General features: G+C 41.4%; 1 protein-coding gene across 4 annotated transcripts in view; it reads left to right on the plus strand.

The window, feature by feature from the left end:
- brinp1 (bone morphogenetic protein/retinoic acid inducible neural-specific 1) overlaps positions 1 to 22,498 on the plus strand; it is a 347,418-nt gene that overhangs the window by 281,957 nt on the left and 42,963 nt on the right. For all 4 annotated transcript variants that reach the window (XM_041192927.1, XM_041192928.1, XM_041192929.1 and 1 more), the window contains one exon: positions 14,069 to 14,174. In XM_041192927.1, the coding sequence (XP_041048861.1) occupies positions 14,069 to 14,174 (106 nt within the window). The remainder of the gene's footprint in view (positions 1 to 14,068; positions 14,175 to 22,498) is intronic.

Below are 22,498 nucleotides of genomic sequence, written 5' to 3' on the forward strand. Positions count from 1 at the left end.
TTAAGACCAGGATCTTAGGTCATCCTTCTCAACCTCAGCCCTCGCCTGAGGTGTGGTGACCCTGGGGTTAACTCTCTAATGAGAGAGCAGCCTATGGTCCTCTGGGACTACAGTGAATTTCAGATTGACTGGCGGACCAGGTTCGTGGAGCCACATGGCCTACTCCAGCTCCAACATTTTATGTTCTTATACTCAAAGAGCATGCTGAGGCTGCAATAGGCTCTACTTCTAAAGGTGAGAGATGAGAAAGCCAGAGGAATAGAATATTTGGAAGGGCATGAAGAGCGGAAGGAAACTTGTGCATTGAGGTGGGGTAAGATCATGTAGGGATTTGCAAATGAAAATGCCAACTTTAAATTTAATGCAGCATGGGCAGCTAGTGTAGATAAGAGAAGACAAGAAAGGTGGAGTAAGGAGATAATTGAAATAGTCAAGTAGAGATAACAAAGGCATTGATCAGGGTTTCACCAACAGGGAGGCTTTGACGTAGACAATCGTGTCACTGTTGCAGGGTTGGAAGTAATTGGTCTTAAACAAAAACATAAAATGCTGGAAAAACTCAGCAGGTCTAACAGTACCTGTGGAGTTAATGTTTTGAGTCCATATGATTCTTCCTTAGAGTAATTGGCCTTGTTCTATTTTAGTGATGTTGAGTGAGTGATAAATATTGTCTGGGTCAGAGTGGAGAATTCCCCTGCTCCTCTTTGAAATAGTGCCATGGGATCTCTTACATCCACCTGAGAGGCAAGCCTGACCTAGTTTCCTGTCTAGTCTGAAGGTACTTTAGAATGGTTGGTGGTGTTGTAAAGAAGAAGTTCAAATTGCAGTTTAGTAAACTAATTTTTCTTCGACTTTACTCATCCATCAGTATTCACATTAGTATCTCCCCCAGTCCTAACAGAAATATCAGCATCTTTTGCTCAGCTGATCATTTATTAATTTTCTCCAGTTTTCCACATTCCACTAGTCACTCTCTACATTAAACAAAAAACAAAAAAGCAGCAATGAGCTTACATTCCCTGTGAGCATTCCCTCCATTTAAAATGCACAAAATCCTACCACAATTTCATGTTACTGTTGTTATCCCCTGACTTCCTGGCCACTTAGTTTTGTAAATGGGAATGATTTGCTTATAGGATAATTATCAACCATATCCCTGTTATCTTCGGCTGCTCGAATTATCAAGGTACCACAACTTTCAGTGGGAAGTGCGAACAGAGCTCAAGTTTATATGGATGGGGTTCTATCATACACACAGATACAGTATAAGTTACCAGAATTAGTTCGAGGCTGTTTGGGCATGTGCATGTTCTGGGCAGAGGAACACAAAACTGGTCATTTCTTTTTTAGATTTCATGGACTGGCTTAGGATTTCGTAACACACAAAACAGAGGAAAACCTCTGCAGTATATTTGAAAGATTAAATTCCCTGGATCAACATTCTGTTAAAAGCTCCCACTCACCCAGCGTATGTCCCTTTCCAAGTTTAATGTTAAGAGGGAGGCTTTACACAGAGCATGCCTGATAGTTAAAGATCTGCTCTGTGCCCTAACAGCATCCAAATTTGATTGACGCAGCAGCCTGAAAGGGCTCTAAGGAAGGATCATATGGACTTGAAATGTTAGCTCTGTTTCTCTCTCTGCAGATGTTGCCTGACCTGCTGAGTTTTTCCAGCATTTTCTGTTTGTGTCTGAACGGGCTGATCGGTGCTCGGATCCAGAGGAGGCTAATTTGTTCCCCAGGCCCCAACTCCTGTCAGTGTTGCTAACTCTTGCTTTTTTTCTCATCATTGGGAACATTGTGGACATCTGACATTTACTGACCTAAAACACTCCAGCTAACCTTGCAGATCTCCCACTCTTCCTCTCCCTCCCCTTCGCTCCAGTCCAAGCTCGCAAACTGCGCAATGGTTTGTTTTAGCGTCTTGAGAGGGGGAAACTGCCAGGAGATTTTTTTTTGTGTAACAGCCGAGCAGACAGCTTAACATCTCAGCTGAAAGGCAACAGTTCAGTACTCACTCATCATTTTGGGGCTCCCTGTCACAGCACGGTGTGTTTCATTGTAAACCTGCCTGCCAAAAATAATGTTAAAAAACTGCTTAATTCCTCAGCATTAACAGCCTTCACCTTCAATTCATGCAAAACCACAAGGAATTAATCCTTATTTGGTAGGCCATCAAATAATATGTGATTTGAGTAAACTGTAAGTTGAAGACAGGTATTGTTTTATGAAGCTTCAGTATTAGAATCCAGGGTATTGCCAGCTGATTGTAAATGGAAATGTAAAGGCTTGAGAACTACACAAATTAAATACTGGTGATTGATGGTTTGAATTTGACTTGCCCTTCCAACAACCAATAGATTTTTGTGAGAATGTGCAGGCACAGATCTTGCACAGCCTTGTTGGCTGGCTTGTGTTAACAATGAGAAAGTATTCTGTCCAAGGAGATTGATGGCAAATGGAGCAGGCAGTTTATTAAACACGGTATAACACATTGTATTCTGAGTCAGCATGGTAAGCATGTTCAAGGGCATGTATCAGCAGGCCCCAGAACTGAAGGAATACAGCCAACTGATAGGAAATGGTGTTTTGGTAATAAAAGCATTAATATTGCAATCCATCACATCCCTCCCTAATGTCTCAAAAGCAATTCACATGTAATAAACTACTTAAATATCCAGTGACTTATTATGTAGGCCAGGAGTTTCAAACATTTTCGGGAGAGGGCCCTTTTTAATGACAGAGACTCTTCCCCGCCGCCATCAAAATTATAATCCTCTGCAATGCTGTATATAAGGAGGATTTTAATATGTTTTCTTCAGAAAACAGGTATTTACTTTTGAGCCACACTCAGTGCTCCTCCATGAACACTCCCTTTCTAAGTTAACGGCCATGCCACTCTGCACTGTACATGTGGTGGCTGCACTCTAGTCCTTCCGAGTCCACCTCTGGCCACCGTTCTCTTGCTTATTCTTGATCACAGCACCTTCTCCTTACCACCAACCATGGTGTCCTGGACAATTGCTCAGCCGTAAGACCAGCCTCGTTCAGTAAGTGCTTTCACATTCACAAACCTCCTGGAAAGTTTCTACAGACCCCAAGGAGTCTGTGGATCCCAGTTTGGAACCCATTCATGCAGGCAAATGCAGCAGTCATTTTGCACCCTGCACGACGCCACAAACAACAAAAGAGATTTTTACTGGACAATTAATTTGTTTTGGATGATGTTGGTCAGGCCATTGGGTATGCTCCCTGCTCCTCTTTGAATAGTTCTATGGCACCTCACTGTAACATCCCAACCTTTGACAAGATCAGAACAGAGAATTATGTTACTCCTAGCCTGGAGAATTGTTTGAGAAATAGGGTAGAATTCCATTATGTGTTTCAAGCTTTTGAAACTGAGAACACTTTCAGTTATAACCTAGAATGAGCCAATTGCAATTATTTAGATGTTGCACATCTATGTTTTGTGCCTGATAATAAGTGCAGGAAGCACTCATGGTGTTTTCATAGATCTCATACAGCACAGGGTGAGGATAATGTTCTGGTCTCTCCAGTCTGATCTAGGTCTGGTTGAATGTCCTAATGCACTGGAATGCAGTCTCTTTGGGTATAAGTTATTATTTTCTTTATTTCACGGGATGTTGATGTCGCAGGCTAGGCCAGCATTTATTGCCCATCCCTAACTGCCTTTGAGAAGGTGGTGGTGAGCTGCATTCTTGAACCGCTGCAGTCCATGTGGTGTAGGTACACCCACAGTACTGTTAATTGACTTGTTTTTATTGGTTTGATACAACTGAATGGCTTGTTAGGCCATTTCAGAGGGCATTTAAGAGTCAACCACATTGCTGTGGGTTTGGAGTCACGTGTAGGCCAGACCAAGTAAGGGCAGCAGATTCCTCCCCTAAAGGACATTAGTAAACCCAGTTCCCCAGAGCATTGCCCTGGGACCATGGATTACCAGTCCAGTGACAATACCACTACACCATTGCCTCCCAAATTTGCACACACACGGCAATGAAGGGTGGCAGGTAAAGGTACCAATCCTGCATTCTACATAATTTGAATCCCCCCCCCATCCCTTTTATGTTTGATTGCTTTATAAGGTTATGAGCAATACATATAGTAAATCCAAGACACAACCAGGATCAATGGGATCTGAGACCTTCAGTCAGTGTCGAAATAGTTGTTGACATCAGTAACTTCTAATGTAGTAGATTCAACTCTCACTTTTTATTTAAATTAATTGGAATGGAAAATAAAATTAGCACCAAGAATGGATAGATTGATTTGCGCATTATGCATTCCTTAGTTCAGTGACCATGGACCTGAATTTGTGTTCTTGGCTAAGGTATAAGTAGGCTGGATCCTCCGTTAAGGCAGTAGAAATTGGTGTGGAACCTGGATCTGTCCTGATCTTACCTTTATAATGTATTTTAGTGAGGAGGCTTGGATGAATCCTCTGCCCCTTTACTGTCGAAGTGATGTATCTGGGAAGGATCTCTGACTATCCTGAGAATTCCGCCCATCTTATCCTGTGGGGATCTAAAAATGAATGAAAATAAATGCTTTAATAGGTCTTACAGCCCTCCTTTTCTGGTTTAGATTTGCATGGGGCTGCTTCAGTTTTCTGGGCTTCTAACTAGATGGTCACATTGTTGTTCCCTTCCAGGCAACTACAGCCCACAGTGCCCATGCAGATATCCCGATTCCTGTGATTTAGGACAGCACCTGCTTCATAATATGTTTGTCAAACTTCCATTGGTTTGTAGCAGCAGTTAGAATTATGCTGTCCAACATTTTGTGGGAAATGTCATCAGGCGTGAAAATCCTATTTTAAACCTATTTGGAAGAAAACTCCCCAAAAAAATCTTCATCACAATGTACATGGAATAGCATCATTTAGACTGAAACCCCAAACTGATGCTGGAGTGGTACCTATTATCCCAATTCTACTCTGCTGGTGACGAGTTTGAGACAGAAAATTGTTTTTTTAAAAAAAATCTTTCTTTGTAACGGAAGAGCATTGAACTTCATTTAAAGCCCAAGTTTGACTTCCGGGTTGATTTGATAGTTGAATTGGACTGCCATCTATAGGTGGAATAGTTTAATTGTCTCCTGTAGTGCTCTGGCACTGCTTCCTTTGCCTTTGGCTGTCAGGCTTCCTTTGTGTGACAATAGGTGAAGTCTACTTATGCATTTTGTGGTTACGGTTGTTTTCGCTCACTGAAATGGATTTAATCCCATCTGGGATGCAAAAAAATAAGCTCGTAAAGATTTAGCAGAGTCAAGCCTTGCTAAAGGCCAAAATTCATAATTTCATCTTTTGGTAAGAGTTCAGTGCTCTCTTGCACAGTGGGAAAGAACTTCTAAGAATCATTAACTCCCTGCAATAAGTCTAGAATTAGTAGAACCAGTTCTAACCTTCAATGATTGCCTGTTTTTTCTACTGTCAAAAAAGTAGAGCATGAAGCACACTTAATAGGAAGCTTTTGACTGTCTGCAAAGTGAAATAGTGCAAAAGGATATGTGTTTGGAAGTATATAAATCCTTTCAGTCCCTTTGCCCTTCCATTCAAATCAGACATCTCAGTCAAAACAAGTAACTAATGTGTTTCAACACATTGATGTATTGGCTTGACTGTGAGAGCCTGTAGCATATTGTATAAATAATGATTGACATTCACTTCATTTTTTAAAACTTACTTTAGAAAGAATTAATAAAACAATTGTACCAAGGATAAGAGATTGCAGTTATTTGCAACATTAGACAAACTAGGGTTGTTTTCCTTAGAGCAGAGAGATTAATAGGAGATTAAATAGAGGTGTTCAAAATTATGAGAGATTTTGATTGAGTAAATAGGGAAAAGCATTTCCCTTAGCAGGAAGGTCAGTAACCACAGATTTAAGGTGATCAGTACATGAACCGGTGGGAACTTTAGGAGAATATGTTTTACACTGTGATTTGTTATGGCCTGGAATATGCTAATTGAAAGTGTGGTGAATCAGATTGAACAGTAATTTTCAAACAGGAATTGGCTAAATATGTGAAGGGGAAAATAATGCAGGGCTTTGGGGGAATTGCAAGGAAATGATACTAATTGGATAACTCTTTCAAAGAGCTAGTGCAAGCACGATGGGCCAAATAGCCTCCATCTGTGCTCTGTGATTCTATGAAAAGCATCTCCTGTGTCAGTCCTTTGGCCCATTGATAGCTACTCTGTAGTAGCACTGTTACACTTTACACTTTACATCATGATTGGTATTAGTTATTTAATTAAAGTTAAGGTCATATTTACACATAACATTAAGCAAAGATGAAAGGTCAACGGTGAATAAATACAGCAGCTTCTCAATGTGTACACGGATTGAAATCAAACACAGGACAGGATGTAGATTATTTCGGTGGGAGGGAGTGAATTATTCATTACGAGGAAATTATAAACTTGAAAAATGGATGACATAAATGGAAAGAGTAGAGTGGACGCAGCTTTCATTTCATTTGTCAATTTCCAGACTTTTCATTAGCAGTGCCTCTCCATAACTAGAATGCAAGTTTAATGGCTATGTTCACTGACCTAGATTGGCTCCCAGTCTGGCAGCACCTCAATTTTAAATTCCTTGTTTTTCAAAACCTCTGCAGCCTTGCCCCTGCCCCGCTCTGTAACCTTCCCCAACTCTTTCAGACCTCTGTGCTCCTCCAACACTGGGAGCAGCTTAATAACATCCTTGTGAAGCTCCTTGTTACTTTAATGATGTTATATAAGCGGAAGTTGTTGTTGTAGGAGGTGTTTGTCAGGTACATTATGCAGCTGTGATAATATGCACAAACCATAAATTAAACAATTATCATAGAACACCTATGGGATAAAAAAGGAGATTGGCACATTGTTTTTGTTTACTGCTCAATCTTGTATGTTTGTTCTGTAAAACAGTTGAATTGACATGCAGCTTTCAAATTATTGTATAATGGATGGGATGGAGAAGCAATTTAACTGGAATTTCAAATCCATGGCTATCTTATAACAGAAAGCCATTGGTGGCAACCCTTTAGATGCTCCCTCAATAGCTGTTTGCCATAACCTTGTACCCCACAGAATTAGAGAACTTGTGGTTTACAGCAGTAGAAAGGCTGTACCTCGAGGTCAAGGTTTTTCAATTCTTCATAAGTTTTAGCAGCAATGAACAATTTTGTACTTTTAGCATTTGCTACAGTGTTCTGTAATTTTGTTCCTTGATAGCTATGAAGAAATTCTATAGCTGAAGGTGTTCTGTTTGAATAGAAATAAAACATTGTATATTTTTCATTATTTTTGTATTATAGTCATTTCACAATTATTGACATTTCAGAATCATGAACACTCTTACAATCCCAAGATGCCGAGGCAACAAAAAATCTATGGTAATTGTGGTTCTGTTGGTGAGATAGGCCTTGTGAGGTATGTTGCCTGAGTAACACAATCTTGCATTAAAAATTTCAGCAGGCATGAGCAATGTCCGTTACTGAGCAGATTTGAATGATAGTGCACAAAATAATCAGTCTCACCATCCCATTAGAACTGAATATCTTCAAGACTGTGGCTATGCAGAGCAGCAGGACTCTTTACTCAGACGGTCAGCGATAAACACAGACTCAGGCCCTGGGAGCAAGGCAGCTACAATCCATGAATGATGAAATATGGAGTTGGTGCGAGAGAGAAAAGAGCAATGGAGATATCAGGATGGCCATGCTGTGCATGTGGCCTTTTAATCAGGCCTTAACTTGTTGAGCTTGACTTCAAGGGGCATTAGCTGGTTTGCTCCTCTCTGCAAGGAGTTGGGGTAAGGTGTATTCAGGATTAAAGCTGCTAGATTTGAATTGGGGAGAGTGGGATTGGAAGCTATTATCTACATGTTTGTGCATTAGGCTGTAAATTTTGGAAGATAAATTGAATTCATTTTAGAAATGTGTATGAATGAGGAATTGTCATTGCTGTTGTATGCCACAGGAGCTATTCTCAATTGGGTGTGATTGATTAAGTCACAGAAAGGAACACAAGTCTAAAATGATGCTGCAAAGATGGCTCTGCAATGCAGTTGAGTCCTTGCAACATGGCTGTGGGATGGATTCATTGAAGGGACAGTGGAATCTAGTCCTGCGATATGATTAAGGAAAAGCACATCCTAAATCGAAGTTGGCCAGGATAGGCTGACACCACTTCAAATTCTAATTGTAATCCTTTGGACAAAAGCCAGTGAGCAGAATGCCGTTTTTAGGCAACTCCTCTAACTGGGGTGTGGCAACGAGCATGCCAGTGCATGGTTTAAAATTTCACAGGAGTTTCAGATTTGGCTGCAGATCTGAAGCCTTCCTTCTGAAGGAATGTCTGCAGGAGTCTCACAGTGCCTTCAGGCTACCCAACACAGTTTTTGGAACATCTTACCAACCGAGGTCAGGCAGAAGAGGAAGGCCCTGTTTGTGAAGGTGACCTGACTAGCACTCGGTGGCAGAGGAAGCAGTTGGTGAAGGCTGTTTGTGCCACACTTCATGCATGGTAACGGTACTGGAAAAAAGTTTAGTGGTCAGGTGAGGCAAGATAAGTCGGGCTAGCCATATATTTTAAGAATGCATTGTGCTAAGCAAGTCTGCTGCTGCCCTTGAACTCCACTAGCATTGTATAAAGTACTTGAATTGTCTACAATCATTGCTCAGGAAGCAGCATGATGGCCCAAACCTTCACCTGGAAGTGTTCTTAATTCACAGCAGTATAAAAATCACCCTATGAAAAGCCTCACATGGAATCTATTTGCTTGATGCATGTACCCATCAACACACCCATTATGGGCCACATGCTGACAACAGTGTTTTAACCTCATCTCATGGTGACCATTTGCTCTTTTGGATTTTCACTGGAGCTTATGAATTCCTCAGTGATACTCCCATAACTATCATCAGCTGAATAGCTGAGAGAAGATTCCTGAAACAGCATTTTCACTGGGATGAAAAGAAACTGCAGTAATCTTTCATGATTTCTTAATCATAATTTTACATTCTTAGAAGTGCGGGGGAACGGGGTTGAATACTTAATATTAAATCTGATTCCACCCACGTATTGGTCTATTCTGGCACAGTATCTAATGCACTATTTTCTTGCAATAGCACAATAGACTGTGTTGAAACCTTTGATCTTATGCTCATTGTCAGTAAGACAGGAGACATGTGGAAAGCTTTTTTACTTCTTATTGTTGCTTTCTTTTGATTGTGATTTTAAGACTGAGCTGCATTAAATCAAGTTCAGAAGAAATTAAGGCCTGTGTTTTAAAAAAAAACAAAGCCAAACAATCATATAGAGTTACATCTCTTGCACTGACGGTAATAATCAGAAGATTTGTCTTTTTTTTTGTTATAACTTTGTAAGATGAAATTAAGCTCACAGTGTTATCCTCAACAATTCATATCTAGAATGACTTTGGTAAAATAACTGTTCCTCAATCTACATTGATTTTGGAAGCTTCAATAAAAACTTACTCCACTCCCCTATTGAACCATATCAAGGGCCCAAACTCATTCTGTCAACTGTTTTATTTGTCTTTTTCACAGCTCATTGTGTCTGTGATGCAGGGCAAATCTGAAATGAGTCAGCCACTTTTTGCATCTTTCTGGCTGCAGGAACAGTTCATAGTGATTTGAAAGAAAGGAGGGCTTCCGTTTGTCTAGCACCATTAGAGACTTCAGGACAACCCAGAACGCTTTACAGCCGATGAAGCAATTAGTATAGTCACTTGTAGTGGAAGGAACACTGATGTCTATCTACGCATAGCAAGCTTTGGCAGCAGGTAATGAAATAAGTGAATGATCTATCTTCATGGCCTTGACTGAGGGATCGATATTGACCAGGGATATCAGGGTGAACCTGCTCTCCTTCAAAATAATCAAATGGCATCTTTTACATCCCACTGAGAGAACAGATGGAGCCTCAGTTTAACATCTCATCTGAAAGACTTGGGATTGATCAATCTAAAATTTACCAGTCTAGCATGTAGTTTCTACATTGTTATCAATACAGTATCATCAAGGGAAAATACAAATTGGGAAAATGGTGCCAGAGTTAAAACTATTTAAGGGTGCAATGGATTCACCTCTGAGACTTGTGTTTGAAAGGTCAGGGTGAAATTTTCCTCTCTCCTAGCCGTTAGATTTCTTAAGGAAAGGAGTTTTCACCCAGTTATTCGTGGGTGTGGACTCAATAGCGCAAAGCCTTAGTACAGTCTGGCACTTGGGCTGTGATGTTACACAGCTGTATTTTCCATACAGATGTCCAAAGCCTATACCAGCTCTAGTGTTATGAAGCTAACCTTTTGTCTAATTGAACTGAAGTAATTTACTCTTTGTCTTACACTGTATGATCTAGGGGCACTCAATAATTAAGTATCTTGGGTAAATATTTTAACTTGTCACCTGGACATAGAAATAGAGCTGTGAACAAGCTGCTCATGATATCAAATCAATGGAATTGATAACCACTATGGATAAAGCCTGACATCTATAATTTATGAAAATACCTTAGAGTTCAACATTGATATTAAAAGACCTTGAAACACCCACCCCCATAATTATTTTGTGAGATTCGTGTTTAGTGTGATCCATTCCTGTGTGTCGTTGTTATGTAAAGGAAAGGCCAATTCACAACCCCAGTTTTATACTTGGGTAGTGAGTAAAAGATCTAACCAATTGACTGAATGTGAAAATTCTTTGTTAACAGAGAGTATGAGTTTTCTTCATATTGTATATTGGAGAACACCAAAGTGAATCACAACTTTGGCTCAGCAACAGTTAAGCAACTCAACCAAACATCACAGACAATGTGCAGTGAAACCTGGTGGGAGGGTTGTGGGGCAGGATCTGAATAAAGCCTTGGTATTTGTGTACCATTTCATTGCAGCGAAGTAATAGCCTCAGGAGGGATATTGCAGAAAAAAAGCTCTTACTGGCAGTCACACTGTTCATGTTATTCCCAAATTCTTTAATAACGTGCAGCCCTGGTGTTAACATCTCTGATACGCAGCAGCCTCTAGGAGAACACACTGCCCTTGCTGCTTCATTAATGAAGGTAGCATATAGAAGACCCTCATTATAAAACACTCTTTAATAGAACAAGGTTGCTGCATGATGTTATAGTGAGGGAAGAGGCACTGCAGTTTCTCTGCGATTTTGGATGAATGCAAAATGATAGTAGACTTGTGTACGTGCTTTGAACTGCAAAGAGAAAATCTTTGTCATTGATCTTTGCTATTTAGATTAGAAGGGGAACTCACGCTTAATGAGACTCTATCCGTTTTCCTACTTTTCTGTTCAAAATTATTGAAGCTTACGTTGAAAGTGAGAGAAAATTAAAAGCACATTATCTCAGTCATGCATGGATTCTTTAATTAGTTTTCCCTGACCTATTCCAAACTTACAATTATCCATATTTTTATTACAGTAATCTATAGCCTTACAGACCTGCTTGTTATGCCCAGTGAATGCATGTCCTATTCATAAATTAAAACAAACCTGTGTTCATATGGAAGCTTTTGGAACTGTCCTTTACTTTTTAAGAAAATGGACACACACAAAGTGGCTGAGATGGCTGTCAAGGTTCAAGTAACCGTTGCAACTTCAGCACAAACTATCTGCAGCTTATAAAACATTCCTAATTGAATCACCCTGGGTGGAGGCCTCCCCCTGGATTGGACACACCAAGACAAATACTATCTGTGGCATTTACACTTGCTATTGTTTGGGTTGGATTTAACCAAAATACTGGTCCAAACTCCATGTCTCTGAGTTGGAACCCCAACAATGAGGGCTGGGTGGAAACCAACTTATCCTTAGTAAGTGTGAAGAACTATCCATTATCTCCATTGTATAGCTTTCAGCTTTAAGCCATTCCACGTGGGCAATACTAGTATTAGTCATGTGACTGAAACTGGCTAGAGATAATGAGTTTTTATCTGACGACACAGAAGGACCTGGGCAGTCTGCAGCGGACACCACAAGAAGCAACAGCTACAGGAAAAGGCTATGCCATCTTTGCCTTTAAGCATTTGGAGGCTGTAAATTCTTAGTAAAGCCTTACAGCCTGATTTCTAAATCCAAGTCCACCTGTAAAGAAATTGGGCCTCCTGATACGAAAACCACGAAAGCCTAGCCTTTGTAACCTGCTGAACTTTCACCTCCTCAAGAGAATCCTGCGATAATCCTGATATCCAACCTGAGCTATTTGAACTCCTCCAAGCTACAATTCAAGAATGGAAAAGACCCCTTTCTTTACCAGGCCTACAACTGTTTTCCTACAATGGAATACATATGAACGATGAACTATTCTTTTGTTTACACCTTGTAAAAGTACACTATTCATTCTAACTGCATTTTGTTCTCAAGCATGACTGTGTATGTGTGTGAATGCATGAATAAATAATCTTATTTATTTAGACCATAAAAGCTTGCTGTTGTTATTTAGTTGACCACACACACACACACATTTTCAAACCAACACATCTTCCTCCCCAAAAACCACACTGACTATGGGCAGTAAGGGAAAGGGTTAAATGTACGGTTTCCATTCACTCCCGACCCTGTCCGTAACACGCTGAGAAAGACTAAATCAGGTGCAAGGGGGTCCCAGTTAGATTGGTCAAAGTGACATTGAAATGAGCCATCAGAGCGTTCAGCAAAAGACAATGTTTAATTGTTCCCTGCAGCTTGATTGACAGGGCACAGCTGAAGATATGTTGGTACTTCATCCGCGTTCAGCCAAGTGGGAGAAGCATGATTGGACCTGAAGTGTCAGTGTAATGAAATGCATCCTTCGATGCGGTTAGGGTTGCAGGCCTAGATTTAGGCAACTCGGATCATCATAGCTGGGCAAGTCAAGTCCTGAGGAAAGGCACTGGATTATTCATTCTTCTCTGAAGATTAATGCAACCTTTGCAATAGAAATTAAGTATGTTGGGCTTCTGAGGCTTGATTCATAGGTAAGTTACAGTAAATCCAATCTTCAGTGCCCAAAGACTAGAGGGAGCCTCGTACATAGTTCAGGTGTTTTATTTCAGTTATAAAATAAATCACAATACCTAACGTAAAGAGTTACAATACAAAGGTAATACTTATACCATTGTAAAATAAGAGTGATACAACCTGTCAACCATCGTAAGATTTTGAGGTGATTGATCTTGAATGGCATTGTGGTAACACTGAGTGTTTCCAATTCTGCTCAAGAATTTTCTAACTTTATGTGCTTATACCTATCTTGTATACATTAAATCACTCATTATATTCTAGGAAGTTGAGCATGCTTTTGTGCCTGGATATCAATACATTTCAATATTTCTTCAAGTCGAGAAGCATCCTAATCATTCCAATATAGGTAGAGATGGACACCAAAGGTTTCCATGCTATGATCCAATAACATAAGATAACCAGTGTCGACAGAATGTCTTCTGACATAAATATGCAGGGGTAGTCCCAGAAGCTGCAGGCAATAGTGACTGAGTTTAAAAGACCTATTCTACTGAAAAGCCTGCAAGGCATGCTTTCCTCACAGTTCCCAGCTACTTGTAATTAAGTCTGCCAAGTTCATAATCCCGACATGGGAGTAGTGTTGCTCAACCCTCCAGATTTATTTTGGTATTTCTGAGATTTGAAGATTAATCCCCAGGTCACTGGTATGAGCAATCCTGGAGAGAAACCATGGAAGTGTTAAAACAATTCATTGTATCATTTTCATTGATCAATCTGTTTATCAGTTATAAAAATACCGAAGTTTTGAAAAGTGTCATTTAATTGACAGTCAAGGATCATTCAATTGGATAATGATGAGTTTTTTGCTTTCCAGTTGACATAAGGAAGGCATTGCTCTGAGAGGAAGGCATTGCTTTGAGAGGATGGACATGTCTGGTGATCGGTGCTGGGAGTGTAAGGGTGGGGCAGATGGAGGCAGAGTTGGTAGTGTTTCTTTGATCCACACATGAATAGGTTAAATTTAGAGTTAACTTGAGTATTTGAGATTGTGCTGATTTTTTTAATGTAAAATGTTTCGGTGTTTCAGGTGACAGAGACTCGGACTGGACCTTTGGGGTGCAGCAGTTATGAGAACCTTGACTCAGTGAGTTCCGTTCTACTGCAGAGTCCTGAGAGCAGACTGCATTTGCAAGGTAATTTCATGGGAAGGAGAGAGGTGATGGGATGGGTATGGGGTGGGGGTTGGTGGGGGGGATGGGGATGGGGATGAATGAATTTCAGTTGCGCTTCAGTGTTTCTATGATGCATTTATATGACATCTCTGGCTTCCATAACATAAGTCCAATGTTCAAAGAAGTGACTGTGGTCATGTAAGAACTGTTGGAAGGTGAACATCAGCCTGACATTGTTGAAATTCCGCAAGCTGCGCCAAGGTTTACATTGGTTTCTGCACTGATCCTTTTCTTTTGTATCAAAATTTTCTCCAATCTCATAAATATACAGAATATTTACAAAAAACAGCTTAAACATGTGGAAATCAGCATAAGAAATCAAGCACCAAGGAAAGCACGGATGTTACACCACAGGTGGAATTTAATCCAGGTGATGCGGGATCTTGCCCGCCAGCTGGAGAGCTGGCAAGAGCCCCACATCACCTCCTTTGGTGCAGGGGGGCGGAGGCCCACCATATTAGAATGTGTGGGTGGGGTAGGTGGTGACTGAGGTGAAATCTATCATTTTGAAAACTGATTTGCCAGAGGAAATAGCGGTTCCCTTTTTGACTTATTCAAACTCCTCAAATTTTTCAATATCACTTGTAGATTTCCACTCAACCTTCTCTGCTCTCGTGAAAAGAGCTGCAAATTTTCTGTTTTAATTAATAAATTGAACATTAATAAGAATGGATTGGACGTTGATATTGATGAGATCGCAGACATCCACTTGATGATCAAGGTATATTTATGGACAGTGCATTTCACTGAAAGTTCGACCGCCTTTGGGGATAAAAAAACACCAACCAGAAATCTGATCTAGAATCAGCTAATGCGGAAAAAAAACATGGGCATGTTCATAATCCAACCTGCAAAATGCTTTCTTATGAAGGGAACAACTTTAGGTTGGTACCCTGGCTAGTTTTCACTTGTGATCCCTGTTGTTTTCAGTGGAACCATACTGGCACACTCCCTGTTGGTGCCATTCCAGAGCAAATGGAGACCCAGACTGATGGACTGCCTGTTAGAGCTTTAAAGTTGATGCTTTTGTAAATGTATACCAGAAAGAAAAAGCCTTGTCTTTCCTACCCCTTTAGTCAAGTCTATTGTGTTCTCCAGGTAAACCTTGCTTCTGCACGTGGCAAACGTGGCACGGCATTTTATCCTTAAGATTTCTGGTGAAATTGGAAAGAAATATCAATGTCCAATCATTTCATTCATGTTGGAAAAGAATAAAAATTGATGTGTGGGAGCTTAATTCAAAAAATCCCATGAATTAATCTATGTTTTGAGGCATTAGTATCATGTGGCTACTGTCATGCCATACACCCACTCACTACAGCTGTAGTGCATATTCTCATGTTATATTGTCAGAAGGAAAAATGCCAGACTGAATTTCACCAAGTGATATAGCTGGTAGTGAGTACAGCATTTTCATTTTTTTAATATTGCAGTTCTTGTTATGGTTTTGAGGATTTTGTTTGCCAATGATCCAATGGCAGTACTTCTCAATCAGCTTCTATAAACTGGAGAGCTGCACTGCTCTGTAAGCTGCACTTTTCTTACTTTGTTTACTGAGTTATTTTAACGGTACATAGCCAAAGATCAACAATGATCCCACTTGTATTAAACCAATACTTAGAATTAATCTGGATTAACTGCGATTTACACTTCCTAAATCTCTTCAAATCGACAGACACCTAGAGAAAAATTTTCCCCTCGTCAGGGAGCCGGGGGGGAGGTGCAGGAGTGGGCGCGGGCAGGTGTGCCTCCAATTGGCGCCCCCAATTGTGGGCGTGATGCCATTTTATGTGGGCGGGCCAATTAAGTCCCGCCCAGTGTGACATCCTCCAGGAAGTGCTATGCACTCGCTGTGCAGGCGAGGGGAATTCCCTCAGCCAAGAGTGCGCTCTTTCATGCGTGTGCACGAAAGAGCACACTCATCTCCCTGAGGCTGGGTGCTGCCTCAGGGAGATCGGCTTCACATTTAAAAATGGTAAAGGAACAAAAACAAAATTTCCCTCATGTGACACTGTCACTTTAGTTGGGACATGTCCAGCACTTTAACTTTAACCTAAATTAAATTTTTTAAAACCCTCATGAAACCTCACCCTGCCCGTGGATGAGGTTTCATGCTTTTTCTGAAGCCCACCAAGGCTCCCGGCCTGCCGCCAACCTTAAGGTTGGCCAGGCAGGTCCATTAATTATGTCAATTACTTTTTAAATGGCCTCAATTGGCCGTTGACAGGTTGGTGAGCACACAGCTAATTCAGCTGCGCCCTCACCGACCTGAAAATTGAAATGACATGGGGTGACGTCAGGAGTTCCGCCCAATGTCATCCCGCATCATTTTATGCGCTGGCAAGCGGGTCCGGGCCCCCCACCACCCCCGCGCTGACCTAAAGATCCTGGCCCTAGATACAGACCCATACACTCACTCTCTCTCTGTCTCTCTCACATACACACACACACGTTATAAATGCAATGTTATGCTTGTAATTGAAAAGAAAGAAAGAAAGACTTGAATTTATATAGCACCTTTCAGGACCACAAGATGTCCCAAAATGCCTTGAGGTATTTTTAGAAGTACAGGCACTGTTGTAATTGGTTAAACACCTTAAAAAAAAAAAACATGGAACCAGACTTTTGCAGAGTTAAGCTGCCTCCAGAGACTTTATAAATAATGGGCAGGGCCCAGATGTGGAAGTCAGCCCTGATTTTTGACAGATACCATTTTTTCCGGCAGGGGAAAGAGAGTGGGGTATGATTCATTCAGGTGGGAAACCCGAACTCAGCAGGGCGTTTGAAATTAGTGCTAAGTTCAAACAGACCCAATTTTCACTGTTCCAAGGGCCTCAGCCCACAGACTGGGAATCATTAATTGATGGAGTGGATGTAAATGCCTATGACGTGTGGATATGGTTTATTGAAGTGTCATGATCTGAGGGTTTTCAAATCACCTGCTCTTTAAACTTGAGAGCAAAACAAGCTCAAGCTGTCAGTGGGAGTTTAAAAATACTGTCTGTTAGACTGCTTTGATTGACAGACCATCTTAAGCAGGTTAGAAAAAAAATGACCACCTGTTCCACAGTTTCAATAGAGACCTTTGTTGACATTTCCCAAGGATTGTTATTAAACCTGAGGTTATTCAGATTGTTTGACTGAGTATCAAAAGCTACATAAACGTTATCATAGTAGTGTGGGGGGGGGGGGGGAAGCGAGTTCACAGTTTGACAGTTTAAAGAGGCTGTTAAAGGATTAGCTGTATTTGATACAAGCTGATTTGTTTTTATAACAGATTAAACACTTGAGATTGAAAAGCTTTGAATGTTTTTTCATGAATGGGAGTTTTTTCACTATCGAGCGTGTACAAGTGAAAGCTGTATTAGATTGTTAAAAGTTTATTTATTTTTCATCTCCACATGTCTCCTGAGGTCTGTCCATGATCGATACAGGGTGAGTAGTATGAGAGCCCATGGATGATGGATGTGGGCATGAGTTGGCATGGAGGAGCCATGAGGGGTATGAGGGGGCATGGGTGGCGGCTGCGGGGCATGGGTTGGCATGGAGGTGCAATGGGGGGTGGTGTGGTGCAAGGTGACATGAGAGGTGAGGGCTAAAGGCTGTAACAGCTTCTAAAACAACTGAAAAAACATCCCAGAGAACCAAGGCAGCTCATCTATCCAGCCCAGCTCAGCATTTGCCTGCCTTTATCTCCAAACTTCTTCCGAAGCCAGTCAATCCCGTCCCCATCTCCTGAGAGCAAACATTGGGTCTAACCGGGTCCTTTAAACCAAGGTGGACCTGCCAAATCTGGAAATCTCTGGACTTAATCCACGCAACGAGCCTAGGTAACAAAAATTTGGCCTATTATTTCTGATGTGAAATGATGGCTGGCAGAGTAGCCTTGAAAATGTTTCATGCTTAAAGATTCAACTCACCAATGACAATATTAACTCAAAATCAGAAATTCCCTTAACTGAAAGGAGACTGCCAATCAGCCGGCATAATTTCATTGAGCCAAGTTTACTCAGGAGCCAATAATAAATGCAGTGAGATTCAAAGCTTCGACTGGTAAACTTTCGGGCCCCAGCTTTACTTTCTCCACAAGTTTAGAAAGGTAATTGAAAGGCAACAGACTGCATCATCATTTTGAGTCCTCCTCAGTACATGGTTACCCTCCTTAAGGAATTTTAAATTATAAAACAACCAAAAGAATCCAGCCATGTTTGTTTCTTAATAAGAATTGTGCATGGGAATGGAGAAAATTTCACAGTCCATCATCCAATGTGGATCCAAAAATAGATGATAGTTATTATTCTTTGAACTCTTTCAGTTTCACTTCTATCCTGGTAATTGTGCTGTGACTGCAGAATTGATGAATGGTTATTTAAAAGGTCACCATCTAATTTGTTAATGTTGGGGCAATGGCAAAAAAGGACTTAATAACACAGTGCCTGCGTTCAATTAGCTAAGAGGCTATTCTACTTGTGATGGATATTTCAATTAAAATGATGAAATGAGGTTTAGTCGCTTCCTGCATTGGCTGTACTAAAGCTTCAGCATGAAGTGAGGAAGTGACAGGTAGGCTGCTTAGCAGACCAGGTGCTCACAAATCAGGTAACACTGAATCTGTATTTTCTAAGTACAAAGTGATATCTTCTTTCTCTGGTAGGTGGGAATGGCCGAGATGTTGTACATATTTCCATTTGCTTGACCAGTTCTCCAGGTGGTTTGGTAATGGGCATTGACATTAAAAATAGTCAATGTGGTGGGTAGGACTGCAATGGAACTGAATATCACCTGGTCCATATACCGGGCAGCTGATCAGATCATCCATCTTGCACCATCATTAGTGCTGGATTTCTACCCCCCATCCCAGCGTCAAACTGCATGTAGGCTGTTGAGCAAAATGCATCCAGAAAAATATGAGGGTGGAAGAATAATTGTCCATTCTGGAAGCATCAACACAATGTACGACACAAATGGTTGTAGCATGTGAACACGTCTGTAGAAAAGTGACAGAGGAGTATGTGCATAACAAATCAATTAATTTTACACACAGTAAGATAAAAGTGATGAAAAGAATGGTTCATGTCAAATTCAAGTTCACCATCAAGGCAGGTCCTCATGAAAGTGTAACAGTTACAGGATTTCTGCAATTTGTGGAAATCTTGCTGAATGAGAGAGTTCCGGAATGGCTGAACTTCAGTACAGACTTGCAGGAATTATTTCTAGCTTGACTGATTCCCGATCACAATTACTGAGCCTGAGGAAGAGCAGGAGACACCAATTGGTCACGGGGGAGGTGTAGAAGGCCTCTGAGACACAAGCGGACACGGTGATGAAAGTTTGGAAAAGGGTGGCTATCCATCAGGCTGACAGGTTGAGTTGGAAGGAAGTGTCTATCCTCTTATGGCATTGTTATGGCAAGTAAGTTTTCAAGACAATATTTGAACCAGGGTTGTGCATCAGCAAAATAAAAAGCAAAATATTGTGGGTGCTGGAAATCTGAAATAAAAGCAGAAAATGCTGGTAAAACTCAGCATCTGTTGAGAGAAACAGAGTTAACATTTCAAGTCCATATGACTTCTTCAGAGCTAAGAAAAGTCATATGGACTTGTAATGTTAATTGTTTCTCTCTCCACAAGTGCTGCCAGACCTGCTGAGTTTTATCAGCATTTTTGGTTTTGATGAATCAGCCACACTGCTGTCCTATTGACAAAATGAGCTGAGTAGTCGATCAGTTCCACTGACATCATTGTGGATCCCAAATTGTGTGCTGCCTTCCAGTTCCCAGAATATAGACATAGCAGGGTTGCTGCACAAATTCTTGGAGAGGGAAGGTGATTAGCCAGAATTTATGGTTTATTTTGATGACACAGGGATACAAGTTATTCAGCTCATCCCAAACAAAGGGTTCCAGGCGTTCAGTGATAGAGCTCAAGGTTAGAATTCTCAGGATAAGTTGCTCATGTGAACCAATTCAAGAACAGGCAGATCAAAAAGGAAAAATGCTCAGCTACAGATATAGGGCTGTATTTTATAACCCTCTCCCCCCTCACCTCCGTCCCCCCTGGAGGCAGGATGGCAAATGGGGTGGGGGCAGCATCAAATTGCAGTGGTGTTGTGCTCATCACCTGTCCACTTGTGCCTGTGGTGTGGGAGCTGCCAGGTGGCCAGCCCATTTGCAGGCTGATTGAGGCCCTTAAGTTGCCAATAAATGATCACTTAAGGGCTTCCTCCCACCTCTGTTGGCATTTTACCCACAGTGGAGATGGCTGGTATCATGGCTGAGTGAGTGGGTGTGCTTGCTGGTGCCCCTCTCTAGGTTTCACCCTCCCTCTACCATGTTACCCCTCCACCCCCAGCTCTGTTGACCCTGACCCTCCAACCCCCCTTGCCAGGGCCTGCCAGCCTGGCCCTGGCAAGACCCTAGACTTACCTGAAAGTGTAGGTCCATGACATCCTCTATTTGGGTTGATATGTAATCCCAGCAGTGGCCACCACACCAGTTGGTGCCACTAGGAACAAAATTGCCAGCCATTTGATTGGCCAGCAGCGCTCAGACTTCCTCACTGATGGGAGTGGAAGTCCTGCCTTAAGCCAATTGATGGCCAAACGGCTCGAAAATGGCTGTGGGAGGAGTGGTAACATGGTAGAGATAAGCCAGTGGGGTAAGCCAGCCAAATGCAAGCAAACTTGCCACCAACATTTATGCCAGGGGCCAGGGATTCTCTCCCCAAACCCCTTCACTCCCTCCCTACATTCAGAAGCCTCTTAAAAATTCTCCTTTTCATCTGTGTGTTTAGTTTATCACTTTTAGTCCAGTTTTCTTTGTCCCCTTTCAATTTAGGCACCATGTCTGTCTCTTTACACCAACCTGTAAGCACTCTGGTATCTTTCTGTAGATGAGGATTGGTGCAAAAATGGAAGCTGTCATTGTTGTCATCTGTAAATTTGCCCTTTATTAAAACCGCCTACCCTTATTTTTCACTATCTCCATCAAAAGAACGCCTTTTCATATACTATAGACCTTCAATGACAGCACTGTTGCTGAGCCTCCACCATCAACATCTTGGGAGTAACCGTTGACCGAAAGCATAACTGGACAAACCATTTCGATGCTGATGCTAGAAGGGAAGGGCACAGGTTTGGCATTCTGCATTGAGTAGCACATCTTCTGGTCTCTCAAATGTTCTCCACCACTGACAAAGTTTCAAGTAACATGTGCAATGGAAAGCTTGTCATTGTTTGAATCCCTTCAATTAAATATCCATACTAAATCAGTTCAAACTAGTCAAACAGGAAATTTTCGATGCCTGTACTTGTTATTCCTCCCCAACATTGTCAGTCATACCATCTGTTTCCAATGCTTCCCTTGTCATTCATCTCGGTGGAATTACCCCTGCTTGCTTCCCTTGTTAACTATCCAATTGTAAACATACCACTCTTAGAAATAGTTTCCCTCTGCATCCTACCACTGTAACTTTTAGAGTCCTTTAAAGATCCCTCCTTGACCCCCTACTTTTAATCATCAATGTGCTGCCCATCGACAACAACATCCACAAACATGAAGTCAACTTTTACCTCACTCTCCACCATTTATTTTATCCCCACTGCTGCCTCTGTGCAATCAGATTGCTTGTCCAATATACAGCTTAATATTGGGAAGTTCAAAGGTATCACTCACCAACTAACTCAACTGTTACTCTATTCCCCTTCCTCACCACTGTTTCAGACTGAATTGGACTTTTGGCAATTTTGGCATCCTGTTTGACTTGAAGTTTGTGACTCAATATCATCCACAACTGCCTCTGCCTCCAGCTCAACTCATCTGGTGCTGGAATTCTCATCCCTACCCATGTGACGTCCGAACTTGACCTTTTTGATACTATGCTGGTTGGCCTCCCTTCCCTCACTTTCTATAAACTTCAGCTCATCCAGAACTTTGCTTCCTGAATCCTATCCCAAATCAGGTCCCAGTTGCCCATCCACCTTGACCTCACTGACTGAAATTTGTCCCTGGTCCCCCAATGCCACCAGTTTAAAATTCTCACCCTTATGTTTTTCTCATTCTGTTCTTTGTGCACCTGCCTTCTTTCCCCACCGTCACTTGAAGTCATACCTTCAGCAACCTTGGTACCTCATTCTTGGAATTCCCTCTTTAAACTCCAAAGTTTTTCCACCTCCCTCTACTTCTTTAATAATGTCCTTAAAAACCCATCTCTCTTTGACCCCGCTCCTAACATTTCCACCTTTGGCTCATATCTGTTTCTCTTGCATCTCCTTGGAACATACATTAA

This window comes from Carcharodon carcharias, chromosome 8, assembly GCF_017639515.1.
Source record: "Carcharodon carcharias isolate sCarCar2 chromosome 8, sCarCar2.pri, whole genome shotgun sequence".
Lineage (NCBI taxonomy): Eukaryota > Metazoa > Chordata > Chondrichthyes > Lamniformes > Lamnidae > Carcharodon > Carcharodon carcharias.